Source organism: Barbus barbus (genome assembly GCF_936440315.1).
Source record: "Barbus barbus genome assembly, chromosome: 44".
NCBI classification, from domain to species: domain Eukaryota; kingdom Metazoa; phylum Chordata; class Actinopteri; order Cypriniformes; family Cyprinidae; genus Barbus; species Barbus barbus.
Window position 1 is genome coordinate 7,571,445 of NC_136722.1, and position 23,782 is coordinate 7,595,226.

Sequence of the window (23,782 nt, forward strand, 5' to 3'; positions counted from 1 at the left end):
CATAGTAGTTAAGGCCACCTAATATAAAGTGGGACTCACTCATTTAATAACATGCACGCTGAAAAAAATACACTGGTCATGTCTCCAGGGCATTATGGCTCAGACAAGGTTTTTTTTTTTTTGTCCTCCATGCAGTGACAACTCACACCAGGAGCATTTCAGAACTGAATCTAGATAGCACAGGTACGTCTGCAAGTTGTCTGTTAAAGATTGCTTCATCTGGAAAGCATCTGCTGTGTATAGACATCTAAAAGACACCATTAAGATGTCCGTTTTACATACATTCTAAATCTTAAAACATCTTAAAAACATTTTCTAAACGTCTATTTGACATCTGATGACATCCTATGAGGATGAGCAAACACTCTAAAAATACGTCTTGCTGATGTAAATTTTTCCTATTGGCTAAATGGTTGTTTTGTCCGGTTTAGTTGTGTTCATTGCTATGTCCTACTTTGTTGTGCTGTAGCCTACAGACAAAGTTAATACACTTAAAAGTCCAGTTATGAAGTTACAAGGATAAAAGATTTGTAGCTGTGGTTTTTTGTCTGCACAGGGTGTTTATTTTGTATTTGAACCGAGCGGCTTGGACGTGGTGTCCATCAAAAATAGACCAGGCACCTATCTTTAGCAAAACAGTGCGGAGAGACGCTTCTGGGATGCTTCTGAAACATGCCGCGGCACGGCTGGTGTAGACTAGACTAGAATGGCCGCGATCGGCTCCGGTGGCCGTGTCGGAGCCGTAATGCACCACAGACGTGTGCAGCATTGAAACCATCCTGGAGCTAAACTCTCCAGGACATTGGACCTAGAGGGGCAGAGCTGCGCAACATTTTCTATTTGATAGAATCATCCTCAAGTTTATATTTACTAAATAATAGGTAATATTATTTTTTTAATTAGTGGAAGTTCTGAGTAGTACCTGCATGTAGAAGTTGACAAACAGGACGACAAGTGTGCACATGTAGAAGGTTTGAAATTTCAAACAACCCAGAGGGAAGCCACAAGGAACGACCCATGCGCTTACTGTGTGTGTAATAGTCAGTAAAAACTGAACCTGAGGTAAAGAAGAGAACATTATTGGGAGACAATCATAGAACACATGGAATACATTAAAAATAACAGAACAGAATTTAAAGTCTCATGAGGGCATAAGCATTAAAAATGTGAAGGGAAATGGAAATGTAAGAGCATAGTGTATTTGGATAGAAAGGTTGCACACTGACCAGCTGAGCCTGCGTGAGGTAGCGTTTCCACCACAGATATTTGTGCATGAATGGAATGGTTGACAAACCATAGTAAGAATACATGAGGATATGGATGAAACTGTTTAGCAATGGCCCAAAGAAACCTGGACAAAGATTTTACATTAAACAGTTTGATATATATATAAATAAAAATAATACTTTTAAGGGTAATGGTGCACATATTTGGACATTTTGGTATTACAGGAAATTCAGTTCAGTATGCATGAGTACTGAACAAATACAGCACTGTTTTAACCACTGCACATGGAAATTTAGATACTGATATTGCATAATTGATATTGAAAGTCTAAGCTGTTTTAATTGATGCATGAATAGTGCGCCTCTCATCCAATCAGTCGTAATTTGTGTTTTGTTACTTTCGATAAGAAACAAAGTCTGACCTTTCCAATCCTGTCCATTTCATCATGAAATTCAGATAATAAATGCCATTTTGACGGGTTTTTCTTTATGTGATGTGACTAGGGATGTAACAATATCAAAATCTCACAATACGATAATAGGAAAACAGACATAACGAAGGGATTAAGTTATATTGTGCTTTTGGTTTGACAGATACTATGACCTTTTATGTTAGAATAAAACTACACTTTTTGCCCGGAAGACCTATTGTTTCATATCGTCATGTGGCCACGATAATATCGAGACCATTTTGCTATCGCGTTATCACAATATTAATAATATTGTTACATCCCTAGACGTGACAGATCACTGTATAAGCTCCTTAGTTCAAATGGCAGCACAGAAACCTTCATGTTTAAATTGTATCGCAAAATAAAAATGAATAACTATCTCAGATCTCATGAAATAACTCAATGGGTGTTTCAACCGTCGGAAAAAGTCAGTAAAACAGCTTGTAAATACTGTCATGAATATCAAAATATATACCGAAAACATAATGAACCGTGACTTCAAAACCGAGGTATGTACCAAAACGTCAGTTTGTGTACCAGTATACCCTTTAAATATATATCAAGTCAAAGATGAAAAGGGATTTTCAAGCATCAATATAATAAAAGTTTAATACGGCTTCTACGGCATTAATATGGATTTTTTTTTTGTACATTAGAATGCGTCCTGTATAATTATCAATTTTTACTATGATTTACAGAAGGTAACAACTAAATGTTACTAAATGTAGCATATAATATAAAAAATGCTGTCCATTTATCAGCAAGTTTTATATGTAATAAAATGTAATAATATGCTTTCTATGTATATAAAATCACTTTAATAAATGTAATTTTATGTGGACACCAAAATGAGACGTTTTGTTTTATAAACAAAGTCTTTACATTTCTTTCAATACTATTCCAGAGAGAAAAAAAAAAAATATATATATATAACGTATATCAGCTACATTTCTGGACTTGGGAACATTTCAGTTGTATTACTGTCTATGCAGGTTCAGACAGCTCTCAGATTCCATCAAAAATATCTTAATCTGTGTTCTGAAGATGAACTACATGAGGGTAATTAATGACAGAATTTTCATTTTTGTGTGAACTAACCCTTTAATTTTTACGTCATCTGCATTATTATTTTATACTGACTATTGCTTAAACATAAAACAAAATCTAAGCAAATTTTTTTAATATCATCCTAATACTTTTTCTGCTCTCTGAGACATTTCCTCACATCAATACTGTCTCTTAAACCTGTTACCTTTCCTTGACGTAACTTTGTCCTTCCTACTCACTTACTCTGTCCACAGGGTATCCAGTTGAGGACACACCACCAGATGTTAAACATAGAGGCATGATGATACACATGCAGGAAACTGATCTGGTTGTTTTTCTTCCTTAGCACAATGAAGATGGTGTCCAGGAATTCAATCAGCTTGGAGAAATAGTACCACCACAGTACTTTTGCTACCTATCCATGCAAAATGTGACATTTTAAGTGCAAGTTAAATGCAATAACATATATGACAATGACTTATTCACAGGGAGTAATCTGTAGTATTACTGTTTTTGATGTATACCTTGAATATTATTAACTCTACAAGTATAGACAGATAGATATGTGCTGTTTTTCTTACTCACCCTGATATCTGCTTCACCAGCTTCATGCAGTCCCTGACATTGAAGACGATAACCGGCAGACCAAACTGATGATATCAACTACCAAACATATGAAACACAACTTTAGGTAAGAACAACAGACACCAACAGACCTACATTGCTACTGTGAGACACAAAGATACAAACATACTGTATGTTCACTTACCTCAACCAGCATGTATAAAGACAACATAGTAATAGAAAAGTTGTACAGCAGTAAAACATTTTTCAGTGAGTATGCTGGTCTGTTTCTCATATATTTTGTTCCCAGGTAGATTGTTAGGAGGTAGGTGATGGTGAGCAAGAATGTTGGTGTGTAGGAATCCAGCAGGAGCCATCTTCTCACACGAGTATCTGACATCAAACACACACATCATATACTGTTTACGGCATCTTTATTATATTTGATAGAATTTACTTAAAATTGTTATAATAACTTTGGCTTAATCTTGTTAACAAAACTGATTATTCTTCTTTAGGTGACATGCCATATTGTTATATTTATATTTGGTATGATGTAAACCAGGTCAGCTTTAGCATTTAGTCCCTGCTGGCAGACAAGTGCATTACTATATAACCATAGCTATATGACTATGGAATCCAAAAAGCTATTTCTTTATATTTATTTATCTTTAAATTATGTAATTTGGTAGAAGACAGACCAAATAAAAAGTAAAACTATAAAAAGATTAAAATACTAGTATCAGTGGACATTTTTTTACTAATAATCTAATCTTTACAATGTTCACACACCAGAGAAAACACACATTATTTTTAATAATTTTTTTTAGATCACATACGAATAAGCCTTCTTATGTCATATTGACGTATAGTTTGAGTAACTTGAGCACACTTTATTTGTATTTATATGGCAGTGAATATATAATGTTAAATCTCTGTACACCTCACCACCTGTCACGGCGAAGAAGCGCCGTGAAAAGATGAGGTCAGGGTCCAAGTGCAGGGTAAGTTGCTTTTAATAAGAAACAAAAGGCCAACACGGCACAAAACAAAACAGAAAAGGACTGGGATACAAAAACGGCAATGAGGTGCGTGTATCCCAGCCCAGAGCAAACACTAGAAACACACCAAATACAATTAACAAATACATGAAATAACAATAACGAACCCAGGCAGAGTGGTGAGAGAGGGGAAACTATATAGTCCGAAAAATGGAGAACAGCTGTAATGGTGCGTGTGATGTGGCAGGTGTATGTGACTGGGTGAGATGAGTCCGGGAGGAAGGGAGATGGTGACCTCTGGTGGCGACAGGGAGAAGCGCAGGGCCCGGACTCGTGACATGACCCCTCCTTCAAGGAACGGCTTCCAGACGTTCCACAGAACCCCCCAAAAGTCCAGAGGGAGGTGGAACAGGGGGAGGGATGGCAGGCCAGGGCCGTGTAGTGGAAGGGAACCTGGGCTCTGCGGCTGCGCCGGCGGGATGGAGACCCAGGGCAGAACCAGCGGCCACCACAGCGGTGTCTGTGGAGCTGCCACCCTGGAGCGGGCAATGGTGGGCTCCACCGCTTCGGGGGGCACATCAGGGTGGGGAACATCAGCGGACCCCTCCGCCTCAAGGGAACTGTGAGCGGACACCGCCGCTTCGAGAAGGCATGAAGTGAGCTCCACGGCCTCGGGAGCCTCGTGAGCGAACACCGCTCTCTCGGGGGTTTCGTGAGCGAACACCGCTCTCTCGGGAGGAACGTGGGCGGGCACCGCTCTCTCAGGAGGAACGTGGGCAGGCACCGCTCTCTCGGGACGAACGTGGGCGGGCACCACTCTCTCGGGAGGAACGTGGGCGGGCACCGCTCTCTCGGGAGCCTCGTGAGCGAGAACTGTGAACGGGCTCCGCAGCTAACTCCAACCTGAAGGCTGAGCCGCTCACCTGCAGAGCCAGGTTAATGTAGTCCTCCAGCGTCTCCCCGGGGTCCCAGTAAGGTACCAGGGACTTAAAGGGCTCAGCCAGGCCTCCCCAGAAGAAGACCATGAGGCAGGTCTTCTCCGTTGCCGACTGACGAGCTCCTCTAATGAAGTCCCTGGCATAATCCTCCATGCTCCGGTCTCCCTGGCGGATGTGGAGGAACCGCCCTGCTGGACCCATCCTTGCTGGGTTCGTTCTGTCACGGCACGGCGAAGAAGCGCCGCGAAAAGATGAGGTCAGGGTCCAAGTGCAGGGTAAGGTGCTTTTAATAAGAAACAAAAGGCCAACACGGCACAAAACAAAACAGAAAAGGACTGGGATACAAAAACGGCAATGAGGTGCGTGTATCCCAGCCCAGAGCAAACACTAGAAACACACCAAATACAATTAACAAATACATGAAATAACAATAACGAACCCAGGCAGAGTGGTGAGAGAGGGGAAACTATATAGTCCGAAAAATGGAGAACAGCTGGGAGTGTGATGAGTGTGACAGGTGTGTGTAATGGTGCGTGTGATGTGGCAGGTGTATGTGACTGGGTGAGGTGAGTCCGGGAGGAAGGGAGATGGTGACCTCTGGTGGCGACAGGGAGAAGCGCAGGGCCCGGACTCGTGACACCACCTGCAAGATTTCTTTCTTCATTATAAATATCCTGATTTTCAGTCATTGTTTTCAATCATTTAAAGTCATTTTAAGGCCTCCTTTAAACTAAGCTGAGGCCTCCTAGCATCCCTAGCCTGCTGGTTGAGAATTGCTGATTTATTGTCAGATAAGATCAGATTTGACCTGCCTGATCAACCTTTAAAACAAAATACAGCTAAATCTGACAATTGAACATTTTATTTTCCAAATTCAATTGTTTATTGAAAAATGCAGAAAAATGATTGTTTAATGTCAAATTATCTAATCAGGTTTTGATAAGTTTTTAAAAGCTATGCTACTCGCTTACCATATAAATGGATCGTTTTTAGATTTTGTTTTGTTTTCCTCGAAAACAATCAAACAAACAAATAAAAAATGCAGCTTTGTAATGTTTAGGATCTTTTTCAGTTTCAGTTACATGGATTTTTAATGTTCTTGTGTTTCCTGTTTCCTTCCTGTTTCCTTTGCTTATTCCTTTGTTCCTCTTACTTTTTTCCCATGGTTAACAAATATGTTCACCAATATGTTCAGAAAGGATTGCAGAACTAACTGTAACATCAGACTTTGAACTTATGTAAATTTGGGTATCGTCATCATAAACATTATGCCCAAGACCATATTTCCTAATGATTTCCTAATGAACCATTCAAAGCACAGTGCCGGAGATACTGAGCCAACTCTTTAGTCTATCAAGTAATATAATGTCAAATGCCGCACTCAGGTCTAACAAAACAAAAATGGTGGAGGCACCAGGGTCGGCTGAGACAAGGAGGTCATTCATAACTCAAACCAAAGCAGTCTCAGTACTGTGCCCTCATCTAAACCCAGATTGGAAAGATTCTAAAAGCTTGTTTAATGACAAATGAGAATGTAGTTGTGCCATAACAACACGTTCCAGGACTTTAGCCAAAAAAGGAAGATTTGAAATGGGCCTGTAATTTGTTAGATCAGACATATTACATCCAGGCTTTTTAAGGACTGTGATATCTGCAACCTTACGTCCACACGGAACAATCCCAGTAATAAGAGAAGTGCTAACAATATTTAATATGAGGGGACTGAGAGCTAAGAACAGTAGTTGGAATAGGGTCAAGAATACAAGTGGTTGAGTTCTTTGTCAACACTAATTTTGAGATGTCATCAATGGTAATTGTTGCAAAACTAGAAAACAAAACTGTAGCAATACAAGGTGGAAGAACCTCAGGGAGCACTGAGATGGGGGAAGAACCAATAAATTTATAGACAGATTCAATTTAATCCACAAAAAAAAAAAAAAGAAACTTGTCACACTGCTGAACAGAAGAACACGTGGGTGACTTGTTTGGTTTTAAAAATTTGTTAATAGTTTTAAAAAATCTTGTTTTGGATTTGCAGCATCATCATTTATAATATGTGAAGAGTATTCAGCTCTTGCCACCTGAAGGGCCTTAAGGGCCTCACTGTACATAAATACGTGTTCACCATATATAAGCTTGTGAACTGTTAAACTTGTTTTTTTTTGTGTTGTGATTCAAGTTGCCTGTTTTTAAAGGGCTCACCAGATGCCCATTTTACATACTGCACTTGTGACTGGTATGATACCTCTTAATTTACTGCCACAAATTGATGGCGGTCAGATAAGTACGATTTGAACCATGCCAGTGAACTTCCTCTAATGCCAACATAATTTTCTAGTCTATTTAAAAGAATGTTGTGGTCGATAGTGTCAAACGCGGCGCTAAGATCCAGTAGCACTAACAGAGAGCTACAACCACGATCAGATGATAAAAGCAGGTCGTTTGTAACTCTGAGAGCAGTCTCAGTACTATGATATGGCCTAAAACCTGACTGGAAATCCTCACATATATAATTTTTCTCTAAGAAGGAACATAGTTGTGATGATACTACCTTTTCTAATATATTTGACAGAAAAGGGAGATTCGAGATCGGTCTGTAATTAATTAATTATTTGGGGCCAAGTTGTGTTTTTTTAATGAGAGGCTTAATAACAGCCAGTTTGAAGGTTTTTGGAACATATCCTTTTGACAATGATGAGTTAATAATATTCAGAAGAGGATCTATTACTTCTGGAAGCACCTCTTTTAGGAGCTTAGATAGAACAGGGTCTAAAATACAGGTTGTTGGTTTAGATGCTTTAACAAGTTTATACAATTCTTCATTTTCAATAGAAGAGAATGAGTGGAATTGTTCCTCGGGGGATCTATAGTGCACTCTGATGCGATACTGTGGCTGGCATCTGCATGGTTACAATTTTATCTCTAATAGTTTCGATCTTGGAAGTAAAGTAGTTCATAAAGTCATTACTACTGTGCTACTGGGTAATGTCTGCACCTGCTGATTTTTTGTTAATTTAGCCACTGTATTAAATAAATACTTGGGGTTGTGTTTGTTGTCTTCTAAAAGAGACGTAAAGTAAGCAGATCTAGCAGTTTTTAATGCTTTTCTGTAGGATAGGGTACTTTCCCGCCTGCGCTCCATTTTCCGGGCTGCTCATTATTACCACGATGTTGGACTCTTTTCCTTAATCTTCCTTAAGAGTAAAGGAGCAATCGTATCTAAAGTGCTAGAAAACTGTGAGTCAATAGTTTGTTACATCAAGTTGTTCTAAGCTATTGGATATGCTGAGGAATTGAGATAAGTCAGGAAGATTATTTATGAAGTAGTCTTTTGTGGTAGAAGTGATGGTTCTAACATATTTGTAACAAGGAGTTGGCTTTACAGCTTTAGCTATATGGAATATACACGAAACTAGATAATGATCTGAGATATCATCGCTCTGCTGCAATATTTCAACGCCACTGACATCAATTCCATATGACAGTATTAAATCTAGAGTATGATTTCAACAATGAGTAGGTCCTGAAACATGTTGTTTAACACCAATGGAGTTTAGAATGTCTATAAATGCTGATCCCAACGAATCTCTTTCATTATCAACATGGATATTAAAAACACCAGCAATTAGGACTTTATCTGCAGCCAGCACTACCTCAGATAGAAAATCAGCAAATTCTTTAATAAAGTCTGTATGGTGCCCTGGTGGCCTGTAAACAGTAGCCAGTACAAACATCGCAGGGGATTTGTCTTTACCACTTGTTTCTTTGGATAATGTTATATGAAGCACCATTACTTCGAACGAATTATACTTGAAACCCGACATCTGAGAAATACTGAAAATACTGCTATAAATTGTGGCAACACCTCCCCCTTTACCTTTTCGATGCGGTTCATGTTTGTAATTGTAATCTTGGGGGTAGACTCGTTTAAAGTAATGTAGTCATCTGGTTTTAGCCAGGTTTCTGTCAAACAAAGCACATCTAGTTTATGGTCAGTGATCATATTATTTACAAAAAAGTGTTTTTGTAGAAAAGGATCTAATATTCAATAAGCCAAGCTTTATCATTTGTTTATCTGTATTATATCTATGTTTATCTATATCTATATATTATATCTATGTTTTTTATTTGTTGAACATCAATGAAATTTTGACTCTTTGGTTTGGATGTTTTCTGTATTTTCTAGTTTGGGGGAACAGACACAGCCTCTATAGTGTGATATCTAGGTGAAAGAGTCTCTATGTGCTGAGAATTAACTGATTTCTGTGACGTGAGGCGGCTAGCAGACGGTCGGTTTAGCCAGTCTGTCTGCTTCCTGACCTGGGCCCCAGTTAAGTAAAGTAAAGTCGTGACGTATTGTCAAGTATGGTGACCCATACTCGAAATTGGTGCTCTGCGTTTAACCCATCCAAGTGCACACACACAGCAGTGAGTAGTGAACAAATGCGCACACACACACACACACACCGTGAACACACACCCGGAGCAGTGGGCAGCCTTGCTCAAGGGCACCTCAGTCGTGGTATTGAGGGTGGAGAGAGCGCTGTACATTCACTCCCCCCACCTACAATCCCTGCCGGCCGGGGACTCGAACCCGCAACCTTTCGATTACGAGTCCGACTCTCTAACCATTAGGCCACGACTTCCCCCTTAGTCAAGTTAGTCAAGTACGAACTCTAAGACTATGTGCCATATTTCTAGAGAGAAGACCGGCACCACCCCAAGAGGGATAAAGACCATCTCTTTTCAACAGGTCAGGTCTGCCCTAAAAATTCTTCCAATTGTCTATGAAACCTATGTTATTCTGCGGGCACCACTTAGACATCCATCCATTGAGTGACAACAGTCTGCTATGTATCTCATCACCCCGGTAAGCAGGGAGTGGACCAGAGTATATTACAGTGTCTGATGTCATACTTGCAAGTTCACACACCTCTTTAACATTATATTTAGTGATCTCCGACTGGCGAAGTCGAACATCATTAGCACTGACGTGAATAACAATCTTACTGAATTTACATTTAGCATTAGCCAGCACTTTTAAATTTGACAAGATGTCAGGCGCTCTGGCTCCCGGTAAACATTGGACTATGGTGGCTGGTGTCTCTATTTTCATGTTCCGTACAATAGAATCGCCAATAACTAGAGCATTTTCATTAGGTTTCTCAGTGAGTGCGTGACTGAGTGCAGAGAACATGTTTGTTCTTTTGTTAGGAACGGAAGAGTGGTGTTTTGACCCGCGACTAGGCTGCCTCACAGTCACCCAGTTGCCCTGCTGCATGGGCTCTACTGGAACCGAACAATGTACAGGACTCCCTGAGCTAGTCACATCCAAAGCAGTATCTACAGCCCTCACATTCTTACTGTCCTCAACTAAAGTTTGGATGTGTGTCTCTAATTCTGAAATCTTCTCTGTCAGCCTAACTATTTCCCTGCATTTATCACATGTGAATCCCTCGTCAACGACAGAGAGAGATAAACTGTACATTTGGCAAACAGTGCAAACAACAATAGCAGGAGAAGAAGCCATTACTCACCGTGATTGAAGAATAATTTGCTTACCACTGTTGTTTGAACTCATGAAAAACAGAGTGAGAAAAAGAAAACAATAATAGGCACGAATAGAAATGCAAATGGGACCGCGAGTGACAAGCTAGCCGGCTAACGAATGGTTTTAAAAAGCGAACGATCAAATTAGTTTGATAGATAATACCAGAATATAGTGGGAATTAAGTTATATATTATCACTTTAAACAACAGAGAGTGAAAGTAAGATAGAGATTCAACAGAAAAGTGAAGCTACACTAATCTCTCAGCAGCACGACAGACAGAAGCAATCCATCAGCCAGTGTGAGTTTGAATGCCGAAACACAAAGAGCGGGAACATTAAACTTTAACTTCAGCCCCAGTTGTATAAAAGCTCCACCGTGATCCTCTGTGACAGTATTTCAGTCGACGTAGGAGTTGAAGCGACCATAAGGTTCTTTAAACACACATTTCAGGAGGCAGTTCATGTTTCAAAGAGAGAAGTTCAGAAAGGGAGTGCCTTATGTCAAGATTGAAGTGCTGAAGTATCCGCTCAACACAAAGCCCAGTCAGAGTTAAAATAAAGATGACAATGGTTAGCCAGCAGATGAACATTATAGAAGCAATAAATCCAGAGGGTTACACAAAGTAATATCCAAGCACGTCGACACTCAGCACCGCAGAAGGAGTACACTATCCAGGATAGAAAGCAAAGTCTAGCTCTGAAAACATAAAGAAGGCGTCCCGGCTAGTTGCCTTTATCGCATGTGAGGATGCTGCAGATGGCAGATTGTTGCCATTTATGATTTTGATGGCGGATTGTAATCCAGAAAGGATTATATGTTTAAGAAACACATGACTGAAATTAGATTGTATTCCAGTTTTAAATGTGCATCTGATTACAGATAGCTTACCTGGGATTACACAAGATTTGTATTTTAAAGAGAACCAGTTCTAAGGAAGAATAATTAGCTTTTTGGGTTAAAATAATTTCTTTGTTATTTCAATGGCATGACAATTAGAGATTAGACTGAACAGAAATTTAAATCTACACAGCAATACACACTACATACACAGTCACGCAATGCTGATGTTGTTAACATTAACAATTTGAGAACAAAGTATAACAATAATAATTTGCACTGTTTGATGTGGTGGTAAAGTATGAGCTAACCAATCGTCAGATGTAATCAGCAGTCCGATTTATTGTAATGTTTTTTTCCACAGTTGGTCAGAACAAAAGTGGCAGACTTGTTACGTACTTGTTCAGGTGACGATATCTGGTGAAAATTCTTATTTGCGTCATATATTCCAAGACGTTGGCTAGAATCTGTGATTCCGAAGTACAGTATCCACACAGGTGCTGTGACTGACAGCTACACATCAAAACATTTGATTCATCTGTGCTGAGGTAGTGACAACGAGGCAAAACTTTTAGACTGCAAAACTTTAAAACTTTTTATACCTCCTAGTTATTGGTGTTAATCTGGCACCTCCTGCTACTTTCCTTAATTATCTGACAAACCCTATTTAATCATTTGGGCTCGAAGACCTCACCTTACAAGATATTCCGTCATTTTTGATCATACAGTTAAGAATAAGGTATTGTTTGAAACTGCAAAGGGTCTACTTTTATTTGTGTTTAGTCAGTAACAACAAAACAACGTGCTTTTGTAAAATAAAAAAAACAAACAGTGCACTCTCTGCCATCTCAGTCTCTGTAAGCTTTCTTTACTGACACGTAAATAAAACAACCTGAATCTCAGCAAATACTTGCCTGACAGACATGATGTAGAAGACATATATGAAGACATATACAGTATCTCACAGAAGTGAGTGTACTAGCTGTACACTCACTACTTTACATTGTAACAGTGTCATTTCTTCAGTGATGTCACATGAAAAGATATAGTAAAATATTTAGAAAAATGTGAGGGGTGTGCTCACTTCTGTGAGATACTGTATGTAGAAGACAGACATATATGTAGAAAGCTTGAAATGTCTACTTTTAAATTAAGTCTGCTAAATGACAAAAGTAAAAAAGTAAAGAGTGTAAAGACCATCGACTCTACCGTGCGACTCCACCGGGCAGGGACACCGGCAAGGGATAGTAGTATCGCTTTTTATTTAATTTTTTCATTGATATGTTTATTATTGACAAGTTGTTATATGCATGTCAATTTTATTTAATTTCTTTATTTTCTTAAATATGTGGGTAGATAGTATTTATAGAGTTGTAACTTTTTAGTTTGTTACTTTTTCTTATTTGTAAGTCGCTTTGGACAAAAGCGTCTGCTAAATGACAAAAGTAAAGTAAGTCAGTCAGTCACGTTGAAAACAAAAATTCTCTGATTAACCCCCTGGGGTCGAAGCCCGCACCAGTGCAGGCTGTCTTGTATTTTCTTTATGACGTGAAAAGAACTAAAAATACTCTGTGAGTTTTGATCTTACAGATAAGAACAAGGTATCATTTGAAAGTGCAAAGGGTCTACTTTTATTTGTGTATAGTCATAATAACAACAAAACAATGTGCTTTTAAAAAACAGACAAAATAAACAGGGTGCGTTCTCTGCCGGCTCGGTCTCTGTCACCTCTCTTCACAGACACGTAAATAAAACAACATGAATCTCCGCGAATACTCGCCTCAAACACATGAGAAATATATGTATAGAAATCTTGAAATGTCTTTGAAAATACTTTTAAATGAAGTAAGTCACGTTCAAAACAAATATTCTCTGTTAAAGTAATTCGTATGAAACCAACGCAATGTCCAGTTTTCCTGTCTCAACTCATATCTAATGCGGTCACGCCCACGCGCCGATTGCACCTTTCACAATCAAACATCCATGTGAGGCGCGCGAATGTAAACGCCCACATCGCCTCTGCCTAAACAAAAAAGTTCATCCCGGCTACTTTCTGTTTCTGGAAGAAGATCTGCTGAGAGAAATAACCCAGAATTTCAAAATGTGTTTGTTTGTTTTTTTTTCTTTCAGAGCACATAAACAATATACACTATGAAAATGCCAGGTTCAAAAGCTTGGAGTCAGTGTATATATAGAAATTAAAAATTTTATTTAGCACACAAGTGATGATAAAGACATTTATCATGTTACAAACGATGCTGTTCTTCTGAACTTTCTATTCATAAAAAAAACAAAATATATATATAAATATATATATATATATATATATATATATATATATATATATATATATATATATATATATATATAATATTTCTCAGCTCCTTTCAACATAATAATAATAAAATATTTTTTTGAGCAGTAAATCAGAATATTAGAATGATTTCTGAAGGATCATGGGACTGGAGTAATGATGCTAAAAAGTCAGCTTTGATTGTTCCTAATAAAATGTTTAACTGCACTCACAAGTGTATCTCAAGTTATTTTGTGTGATAGCTAAATATATTCTAAATAAACTACAAACAAAAAATATATAAATATATAAATATAAATGTATTTTGTTCTCATATTCTTTCTTGAAACTCTTCCCTCTCAGGCTACGTCCACACGAAGCCAGATTTCTCCCTATCCGATCTTTTGTCGCTGTTATGTGACGTAGCGGTGTCTGATTAGGGGCGAGACGTGGGCTGATGACGTCATCATTTCAGAAAATATACGGATTCGCCGTCCACACGAAAACATGAAAACGGCGTTTTCAAATTTATCCACCCTGGGACCCGGTTTCAAAAATAATCGGTTTCACTCTTCAAAAAAACGCCGGTTTCGTGTGGACGATACGCCTATACGGTAAAAAAATTATGCGTATACAGAGAAACAAGTCTTCGTGTGGACGGGGCCTTAGACCCCAGAGGGTACTCCGCATGAAACCAATGGGAGGTACAGTTTTCCCGTCTGATTTGTAATGTGACAACGCCCATGAGTGGCTCCGCTTTTGTAATGACCAGACCAGATGTGAGATGCACAGACATATAAATGCCCACATCACCTCCATAAACAAACGTGAAAATTCAAGTTCATCTTGGATACTGTTCCGTCTTTTGGAAGGAGACGCGCTGAGAGGAATGAGACAGAATTTACCTCAGAATAGTACCTCATCTGTGCTTCTCATCCGTTGTGTGACCATCTGAAGAATGTTTGGCACAAAGGTGTGTTACTGTACAAGTCTCAGTGTTTAGACCAGTATGTTCAATCATGCGTCCTTGTGTATATTTTGATTATATTGTGTTCAAAAAAATGCAATTAATCAAAACCCCATTATTTTACTCTCCTCACATTCTTTCTAACCTGCCTCACAGACACATTACAGACTGATGGCTCATTAGGGGAAGCCCTTTGTCTCTCAGGTGTGAATCACTAAACATTCATGAACACTGTCACTCCCTCACATACAGCCTTTATAACACAAATCATGTTTTACAAAATTTAAATTAGCATATTGTTTTCTGTGAATGAGTAAGCAGAATGATTTTCACATAGTTTTATAGCAAAAACTCTAGTTTACCGCATCCAGTTCTCAAAAGTTTTGTGAACAAATGTTCTGTATGTGTTTTATGGCCTTATTTTAGTGACTTTCAATTCCTTCAAATTTTGAATGATGAAGATTACATTATTCCTGAAAAAAAAAAATCAAGTTTTCATAAATTGTTCTCTAATTTTGATCTCCACTGTATGTTCCTCCTTAGAGAAAAATGGTGTATGAGGATTTCCAGTCAGGATTTAAACCGTACCATAGTACTGAGATTGATCTCATCAGAGTTACAAATGACCTGCTCTTATCCGATTATGGTTGTATCTCTCTATTAGTGCTACTGGATCACAGCTTTGCATTTGACACTACTGACCACAACATTCTTTTGAATAGACTAGAAAATTATGTTGGCATTAATGGAATTGCATTGGCCATGGTTCAAATCATACATTCATCAATTTGTAGCAGTGAATGAAAAGGTGTCATGTCAATCATAAGTTCGGTATGGAGTACCACAAGGTTCAGTACTAGAACCATTGCATTTCCCCCTGTACATACTGGGAGATATCATCAAGAAAAATTGTGTTAGTTTTCACTGTTGTGCTGATGATACTCAGCTCCATATTTCTTCACGGCCTGGCAAAACATACCAATTCACAAAACAAAATGCATAGTTGATATAAAATTATGATGACTAGTACTCTCCTACTGGTAAAAAAAAAAAAAAGAGGTGTTCATTATAGGACCAAAAACCTCTGCATGTATTAACCTAGAACACTGTTTAACACTTGATGGCTGCTCTGTCAAGTCTTCGTCAGGAACCAAGGTTGTCTATTTGATAGCAATCTTTCATTTGAAAGCCACGTTTCTAACATTTGTAAAATATATGCTTTCAATGTCAAATGCAGAAATGTTAATTCATACATTCATGACCTCAAGGCTAGATTACTGTAATGGTTTATTGGATGGTTGCTTTGCTTGTTTAATAAACAAATCCAGCAAATACATTAAAGGATTTTTAGGCTACATTATGTCAATTGGAACTGGGAACACTTCTCATAACACCCAATGTACTTGTTTCATCGTAAGAAGAATGGCATTTATGCTAATAATAGTTTGTTTCGTTCTTATTCCGAGGTCACCAAAGTCACCCATAACCAGATCAGATGGTCACCATAGTCACCTGCATTCAGTCCGTATCCAGAACAGACGGTGGATCAGCATCTAGAGATGAATACAACAGCCCTAAATGTCAGGGGATTCCATGATGATAAAATGAGCCCAAGAGATAGATCCCCTGCGAAGACCTTGTCAACTAGACAGCCATCGGCACAAATCCTCAGCAAAGACCACAATAATCAAAAGTCCTCTGCACAGACCCTGTGGCCAGCTTCAACTCCTTCACCATGTGATGCAGTTTTACGCAGATACAGTCATGGCCAAAAATATTGGCACCCTTGGTAAATATGATCAAAGAAGGCTGTGAAAATGAATCTGCATTATTAATCCTTTTGATCTTTTATTAAAAAAATTCACAAAAATCTAACCTTTCATTGGATAATAAGAATTTAAAATGGGGGCGAAATATTATGAAATAAATGTTTTTCTCAAATACACGTTGGACACAATTATTGGCACCCATAGAAATTCTTATGAGTAAAAGATCTCTGAAGTATATTCCTATTCATATTCACAATTCTGAGCACTCCAGGGTGATTATGAACATGAAATTATTCAGCCATGGCTTCCTGTTTCACAGAAATATAAATAGGAGGGAAAACAAAGCCCAAATTCCCTTAATCATCCATCACAATGAGAAAAAACAAATCATATATTTCTGATGTGCAGAAAAAGATTATTGAGCTTCACAAATTAGTGAAGTGGCATTAAGAAAAGAGCTAGAGCAGTGAAAATTCCCATTTCCACCATCAGGGCAATAATTAAGAATTTCCAATCAACATAAAAATGTTGCGAATCTGCATGGAAGAGGATGTGTGTCTATATCGTCCTAATACACTGTGAGAAGGAGAGTTTGAGTGGCTAAAGACTCTCCAAGGACAACAGCTGGAGAATTGCAGAAAAAAAGTCAAACAGCACATACATCACATGTTGTTTGGGAGGGTTTCAAGAAAAATTCTCCTAGCTCATCCAAAAACAATCTCTAGTATATTCAGTTATCAAACACGACTGCATATTGAAATGGGACTGGCTTCTGTGGTCAGATGAAACTAAAAACACTCTTGTTTAGACACATGGCATCATGGATTCTATCAAATACCAACAGATAAAAAATCAATAAGTGACTGACTCTGTTAGAAATCTTATAACGGGCCATGTTTGGATCTTCCAACCGTACGATAATCCAAACACAAACCTCAAAAACAACACAAAAATTGGTCACTGAGCACAAAACCAAGTTTCTGCTATGGCCATTCCAGCCCTCTGACCTGAACCCTGTAGAAAATGAGTGGGGTGAACTGAAGAGAAGAAGCACCGTCATGGAGCTGGGAATCTGAAGGATCTGCAGTGATTCTGGATGAAGGAATGGTCTCTGATCTCGTCAGGTGTTCTCCAACCTCATCAGGCATTATAGGAGAAAACTCAGAGCTGTTAAACTGGCAAATGGAGGTTTCAAAAAGTATTGAATAAAAGGGACTACTCAGACACTATTGGATGAGAACTGAACTGAGCTGGTTATAAAATCACTGGCACTGACTGTTTACTGTCATCCTCTTTTTAGAGCTGCTTTACAGAAGAATTGAATTTTGTTTACATTATTGAAACATTATTTTCCTGTTTAACACTGTCTCTAGATCCTACTTCCTGCTTTGCTATTGTTCGGACGATCTTGCTTATTGCTCTGCGCTTTGCTCCCTAGTTTTGTACTTTTCTCAGATCTCTCTAAGATTTTAATTTCAGCAGATCAGCACAGTGCTCAAACAACACATGTTTTTGGAAAAAGAAGACTCTTTGCCTCCCACTGCCAGCAGTTTACATTCCGGCGACAGAGAAACACAGCTGTCTACATTCAAACAGACGAGAGTAAATGCCTCTCGTGGAATCTACTTGCTGCATGAACTGCCAGACTTCTACAAAGGATTGCGGTTCTTGAAACAAAGTTACTTGCTGGACTTCCAAAACAGACGGAACATCACAGACCCCCTCAGCATACAGCCGGTGAGTCCTGTGAATCTCAACAGTTTATACAAAGTGTAGAGGAACAAGCCGAAACTGATTGATAGACTAATCGATGGCACAAACAGGGAGCGAGACCCAAAGGCACTCGAGACATCAGATTATCACGAGTATCTCGTATTGCTGCCGTAGCATCCTCTACCCCATATTCGGCTATGACAAGACTTGTAAACACTGGTATTCTACCACCCCCTATACATCTTGAGAACAGATTAATGAATGTGGGTGAGGAATCCGCAAATGTTACTAAACACGGATCGAATCGGCCAGCAGCTAACATTGCTACTAACAGGCGCTCAAGTTCGAGTAGACAGTGGCACTCAGCTCAGAGCGCAGCCGAGTCCAGGACTCTGATAATGGGCAACTCTATTATTAGAAACATCAGAAGCTGGACTAAAACTACATGCTGCTTTCCTCAAGAAGCCGTCTCTGATGTGAACAAGGAACTTCGGAACATTCTGATAAAGCACAAGACTGCAAATCGAGGCATCATCCATGTGGGGAAGAATTATATTCGGAAATACCAGTCAGAACTCCTTAAGAAGGATTTCAGTGAACTCTTTGAAACTCTTCAAAGACTTGAAGTTCAGTTGTTCATCAGTGGACCACTCCCAGCAAGGGGAACTAACATGTTTTCACAGTTGCTTGGGCTGAATACATGGCTACAAAGAACCTGCAGTTTTAAAAAGGAGTCAACTTTATCGACAACTTCAATATTTTCTGGGGCCACAGACAACTGTTTAAACTGGATGGCCTCCACCCAAACAAACTTGGTGCAAGGGTGCTAAAGGACAATATCTATTTCTCCCTCTGTTATCCTTCAGTGGAGTGTGCCAATCCACTCGGCCTCAATGGCACACACACACCTGGACAGAATATGAGTGACCACAGGACTTCATATCAGCTTTCGAGTCATCGTGTGGTTGACACATCCCACAAGGACACTGATAACACCACGCAGCCAAAACAACCGCTGCTCATGGACATCCCGGCTGAGCCCTGCCCACAGAGCTCATCACATGCAGACTGTGACATATTACAACAGCTTCAAGACTTAGCACACAAGGACGACTTTCTGGAAAACAGCCAGGGAAGCCAGGACAACATATCAGTCACCATAAACACAAGAGCCAGAGCCCATCTCACACATTATAGATACATTATCCCTCTCTCCAGCATCTCCACTTCTAAGCTTCTCACAGAAAATGGAGGAACTGGTGTATGCTGGGACCAAACTCTCCCACTCTTTCACTGCAAGCCCCCAGATATCAACTAAAAAACGGCAGGCCCCCCAACCACCAAAATCTGCAGGCCCAGCTCTCCCTCATCCTCCTGTGAGAGCTCTCCGACTGCTGCCACAACGCCAGGGCCCAAACCCTCCTCCATCTGGTGTAGGTGAACCAAAAACAACTGATAACAACTCTCAGTGATATGTGTCGGGTCCCCGCTATATTAGCAGCAACATTCACAAATGTTTACAGAACAAGTGGGAACCCAGTGTGCCTGTAGCCTCCTCTATTTCTGTTTTACCACGTGATAGAAAGTCTAAGGCCTTCTCAAGCAGTACGGCTGACCCATCTAATCTGCGGCCTATAATGCATCAATCTAAGATTGCTGTAGAGACAAAATGTAATTCCATCAAGTTAGCATTTTTAAACATTCGCTCACTAAAAAATAAATCATTTCTGATCAATGATTTAATAACCACAAACAACCTGGATTTTATGTTTCTAAATGAAACATGGCTAGAAGACAGCTGCAGTGCAACAGTCCTAACTGAAACAGCCCCTCCTAACTTTAATTGTATAAGTGTCTGCAGGACTGTAAGGAGACGTGGATGTGTAGCTGCTCTGTTTAAAGATGTTTATCAATGCAAGCAAGTGCCATTTGGTCAGTATTTGTCTTTTGAATACCTAAGTATTGTGCTGAAAGGAGCTCCACGCACTCTGTTTATCATTATTTGCAGGCCTCCAAAATATTCTCCAGCCTTTGTTGAAGAGCTCACATAACTATTATCAATGATTTCCTCAGAGTTTGTCTGTTTTGCTATTGCAGACATTAATATTCACATAGATAATGCAGAAATCAAAACTACAAAATAAATTATAACTGTTTTAAACACTTTTGACCTGAGTCAGCATGTGCATGTGTAGCAGAGACCAGCGGGTAAGTGCTGTGCAGGTTAAACCTCACTCCCCGACCTCAAGTGGTGCTCTAGCGACAGATGCTAGAGGCCGTGGCTTTTAGCCTCCTCGTTAGAGCGCCCGCCTCCCACGCTGGAGACTGTGGTTCGAATCCCGCTCGGAGCGGGGTGAGTAGGACCGCGACACATGGACCCACACACAATCGTGGACACACTCTAGATTTACTCATCAGTAGAGGCTATTTATGAAGGCAATATCTTTAACACCAAGCATTTCTGCAGACTCTGTTGATCTTCTCCTGGATTAATTTAACTCAAAAGTTAAGAATGTTATTGATGATATTGCTCCGATAAAGGTCAGCAAGAAGACTGGCAGACCAAAATCATGTTGGCGAAAATCAACAGCAGTTCAAAATATGAAAAGACAATGCAGAAAAGCTGAGCGGATGTGGCAGAAGACGAAACTCGAAATTCACTATAGCACAGGGTTCCTCAAATCTTACCCTGGAGGTCCAATCTGCTGCAGAGTTTAGCTCCAACTTCTGATCAAACTCACCTACCTGTGATTTTCTAATGAGCTTGAAGACTCTGATTAGCATACTCAGGTGTGTTTGATTAGGGTTAGAGCTAAACTCTGCAGGAATGGTCCAGATTTGAGGATCCCTGCTATAGCATCTATAAAGACAGCCTTCATGCTTTCAATGTGGAACTAGCCACAGCTAGACAGACCTTCTTCTCAAACCTTATAAACATTTACTTAAACAACACTCGCTCTCTCACTGTTTCTCTCTCACTGATTGGTCTGTTTTTGAAGCCGATGCCATCGATCTGGACAAGCTCACAGAGACTGTAACATCTTATATCAGTTTCTGTGAGGATATGTGCATTCCTAACAAGACTCATCTAATCTACAACAATGACAAACCATGATGAGCAATATCATCAGTTACTGACAGCTCCGTCAGGCCAAAGAAGATTCTTACAGAAAGGGGGATAAAGTCTTGTACAAACAGGCCAAATACACACTGGAAAAGGAGATCAGAGTGGCAAAGAGGAATTACTCTGACAAGCTAAGGAAAAAATTATCTTCCAGTGATCCTGCTTCAGTCTGGAAAGGTATGAAGGCTATCACCAGTTACAAGACACCATCCCCCAGCACTCTGGAGAATCAACAACTGGCAGATGACTTGAACGAGTTTTATTTTCGTTTTGAAAAATCACCCCACACCCGCCCTGAACACCTCTCCACACAACCATTAATACCTCCAGCAACCCTCCTCTTCCCCACACCTACAATTCAAATCAGTGAAGATGTGTGCCAGGTCTTCAGAAAGAACAAAAGAAGGAAAGCACCAGGCCCAGACGGTGTGTCACCAGCCAGTCTGAAATCCTGTTCTGACCAGCTGGCCCCCATCTTCACACAGATCTTCAACAGATCACTGGAGCTGTGTGAAGTCCCCTCATGCTTCAAACGCTCCACCATCATCCCCATACTGGACTTAATGACTACAGACCTGTGGCTATAACGTCTGTAGCCATGAAATCATTTGAAAGACTGGTTTTGGCTTATCTGAAGGACATCACTGGTCCCTTACTGGACCCCCTGCAGTTTGCCTACAGAGCAAACAGGTCTGTGAATGATGCAGTCAACATGGCACTTTCCTGAAGCATCTGGACAGACCAGGGACTTATATGAGGATCCTGTTTGTGGACTTCAGATCCACATTTAACACCATCATCACGGAAACCCTTCAGAATAAACTAACCCAGCTCTCCGTCCCCACTTCTGTCTGTCAGTGGATCAACAGCTTCCTGACAGACAGACAGCAGTTAGTAAAGCTTGGTAAATTCACATCCAGCACTCGTACCATCAGCACTGGAGCTCCTCAGGGCTGCGTACTCTCCCCACTGCTCTTCTCCCTCTACACCAACGACTGCACCTCTAAAGACCCCTCTGTCAAGCTCCTGGGCCCGTATTCATATAGTTTCTAAGAATCCTCTCAGAAAACTCTTAATTTAGCTTAAAAACTTTTACGTAGGAGTCTTAGCTTAAGAGCGATTCGGGACCGATCTGAGAGCAACTCTGAGTAAGGAAAAGACAAAAACTTTCATCTTAGTGAGGAGGCGGGGTTGACCCCATTGCTATGTATGACACAATCTTTTGAAGACTGTGATTGGTTGGTTGACAAGAAGGAAATAAAAGAGTGCTTTTAAGAGTAGGGTATATTATAAGCCTTCACTTTGAAATTACAGGTGGAATTTTTCCTCTCGCTCTTTCTCACACACACACACACACACATTATATATGTATATATTCTTTATTTTTTATTTACCATGCTGTCATACTTACAGAGCCGGCGCCAGGGCACCTCCATCGGGGGGCATTTAAATTTCGGGGGGGGGGGGGTCACAAATCACGTTTTGTGTGTGTGTGTGTGTGTCGGAGGGGTGGGGGGGGGCTGCAATCTGTGATCTCGTGCAGTTGCTGACGCTCGCTAAACCGTGCAAATCGCATTATGTGCGCTGTTTTATCGGTACTTTCGCTTTCAAAATCGATCACGTACAGCAAGGAGGGGAGAGGATGGAAAGTGGGGGGGCACAGTAACTCGTTTGGGCGCCTTGGCGCCGGCCCTGCATATTTACTGTCTTTTATAGGAAATGAACAGAGACATATAAGCCTAATAAGTGCTGTAACAGACCCAAATCATCACTGCTGCATAGTTGCATTTTTCCAGGTGCCAAATATTTTAATGTAGTGATTTCTGGCGCTATGGCAATTCTGTGCGGTGTCTGAGATGTTAGCATGTCTTTAAAAAGATCAGTCACAAACATGATCCCTGCACGAACTAATGTCTAGCGTCTTATTAACTCACTGTCATGCATTGTGTGCAACACATTTCTTCTCCCTCTTCATTTTCGTCCATTTCTCCGCTGTTAAAGAAACTCTTAAGCCCCTTAAAAGTCCTCGTCCATACTCCTAACAAGTTTGACCTTAAGACCTCTTTTAAGGGTTAAGATGCTTTCTGAATTACTTTTTTCTTTACTAGGATTTTTTCTTTAATTTTAAGAGTAAACGCCCACATTTCTAAGAATTTTCTTAGAATTTTGTCACTAGGAGCTACTTTTTGCATTAAAATTCTTCATGAATACGGGCCCTGAAGTTTGCAGACGACACCACACTGATCGGCCTCATTCAGGACGGTGACGAGTCTGCTTACAGACAGGAGGTTAAGGAGCT

At 39.9% G+C, this 23,782-nt stretch overlaps 1 protein-coding gene across 1 annotated transcript in view; it reads right to left on the reverse strand.

Annotated features, from left to right (window-relative positions):
* Positions 1 to 23,782, reverse strand: part of elovl2 (ELOVL fatty acid elongase 2) — a 74,220-nt gene that overhangs the window by 17,926 nt on the left and 32,512 nt on the right. The window contains exons 3-7 of the mRNA XM_079406111.1: positions 3,495 to 3,682; positions 3,311 to 3,388; positions 2,969 to 3,140; positions 1,227 to 1,351; positions 923 to 1,057 (exon numbers count right to left, since the gene is read on the reverse strand). Coding sequence (XP_079262237.1) covers positions 923 to 1,057; positions 1,227 to 1,351; positions 2,969 to 3,140; positions 3,311 to 3,388; positions 3,495 to 3,682 — 698 coding nt within the window. The remainder of the gene's footprint in view (positions 1 to 922; positions 1,058 to 1,226; positions 1,352 to 2,968; positions 3,141 to 3,310; positions 3,389 to 3,494; positions 3,683 to 23,782) is intronic.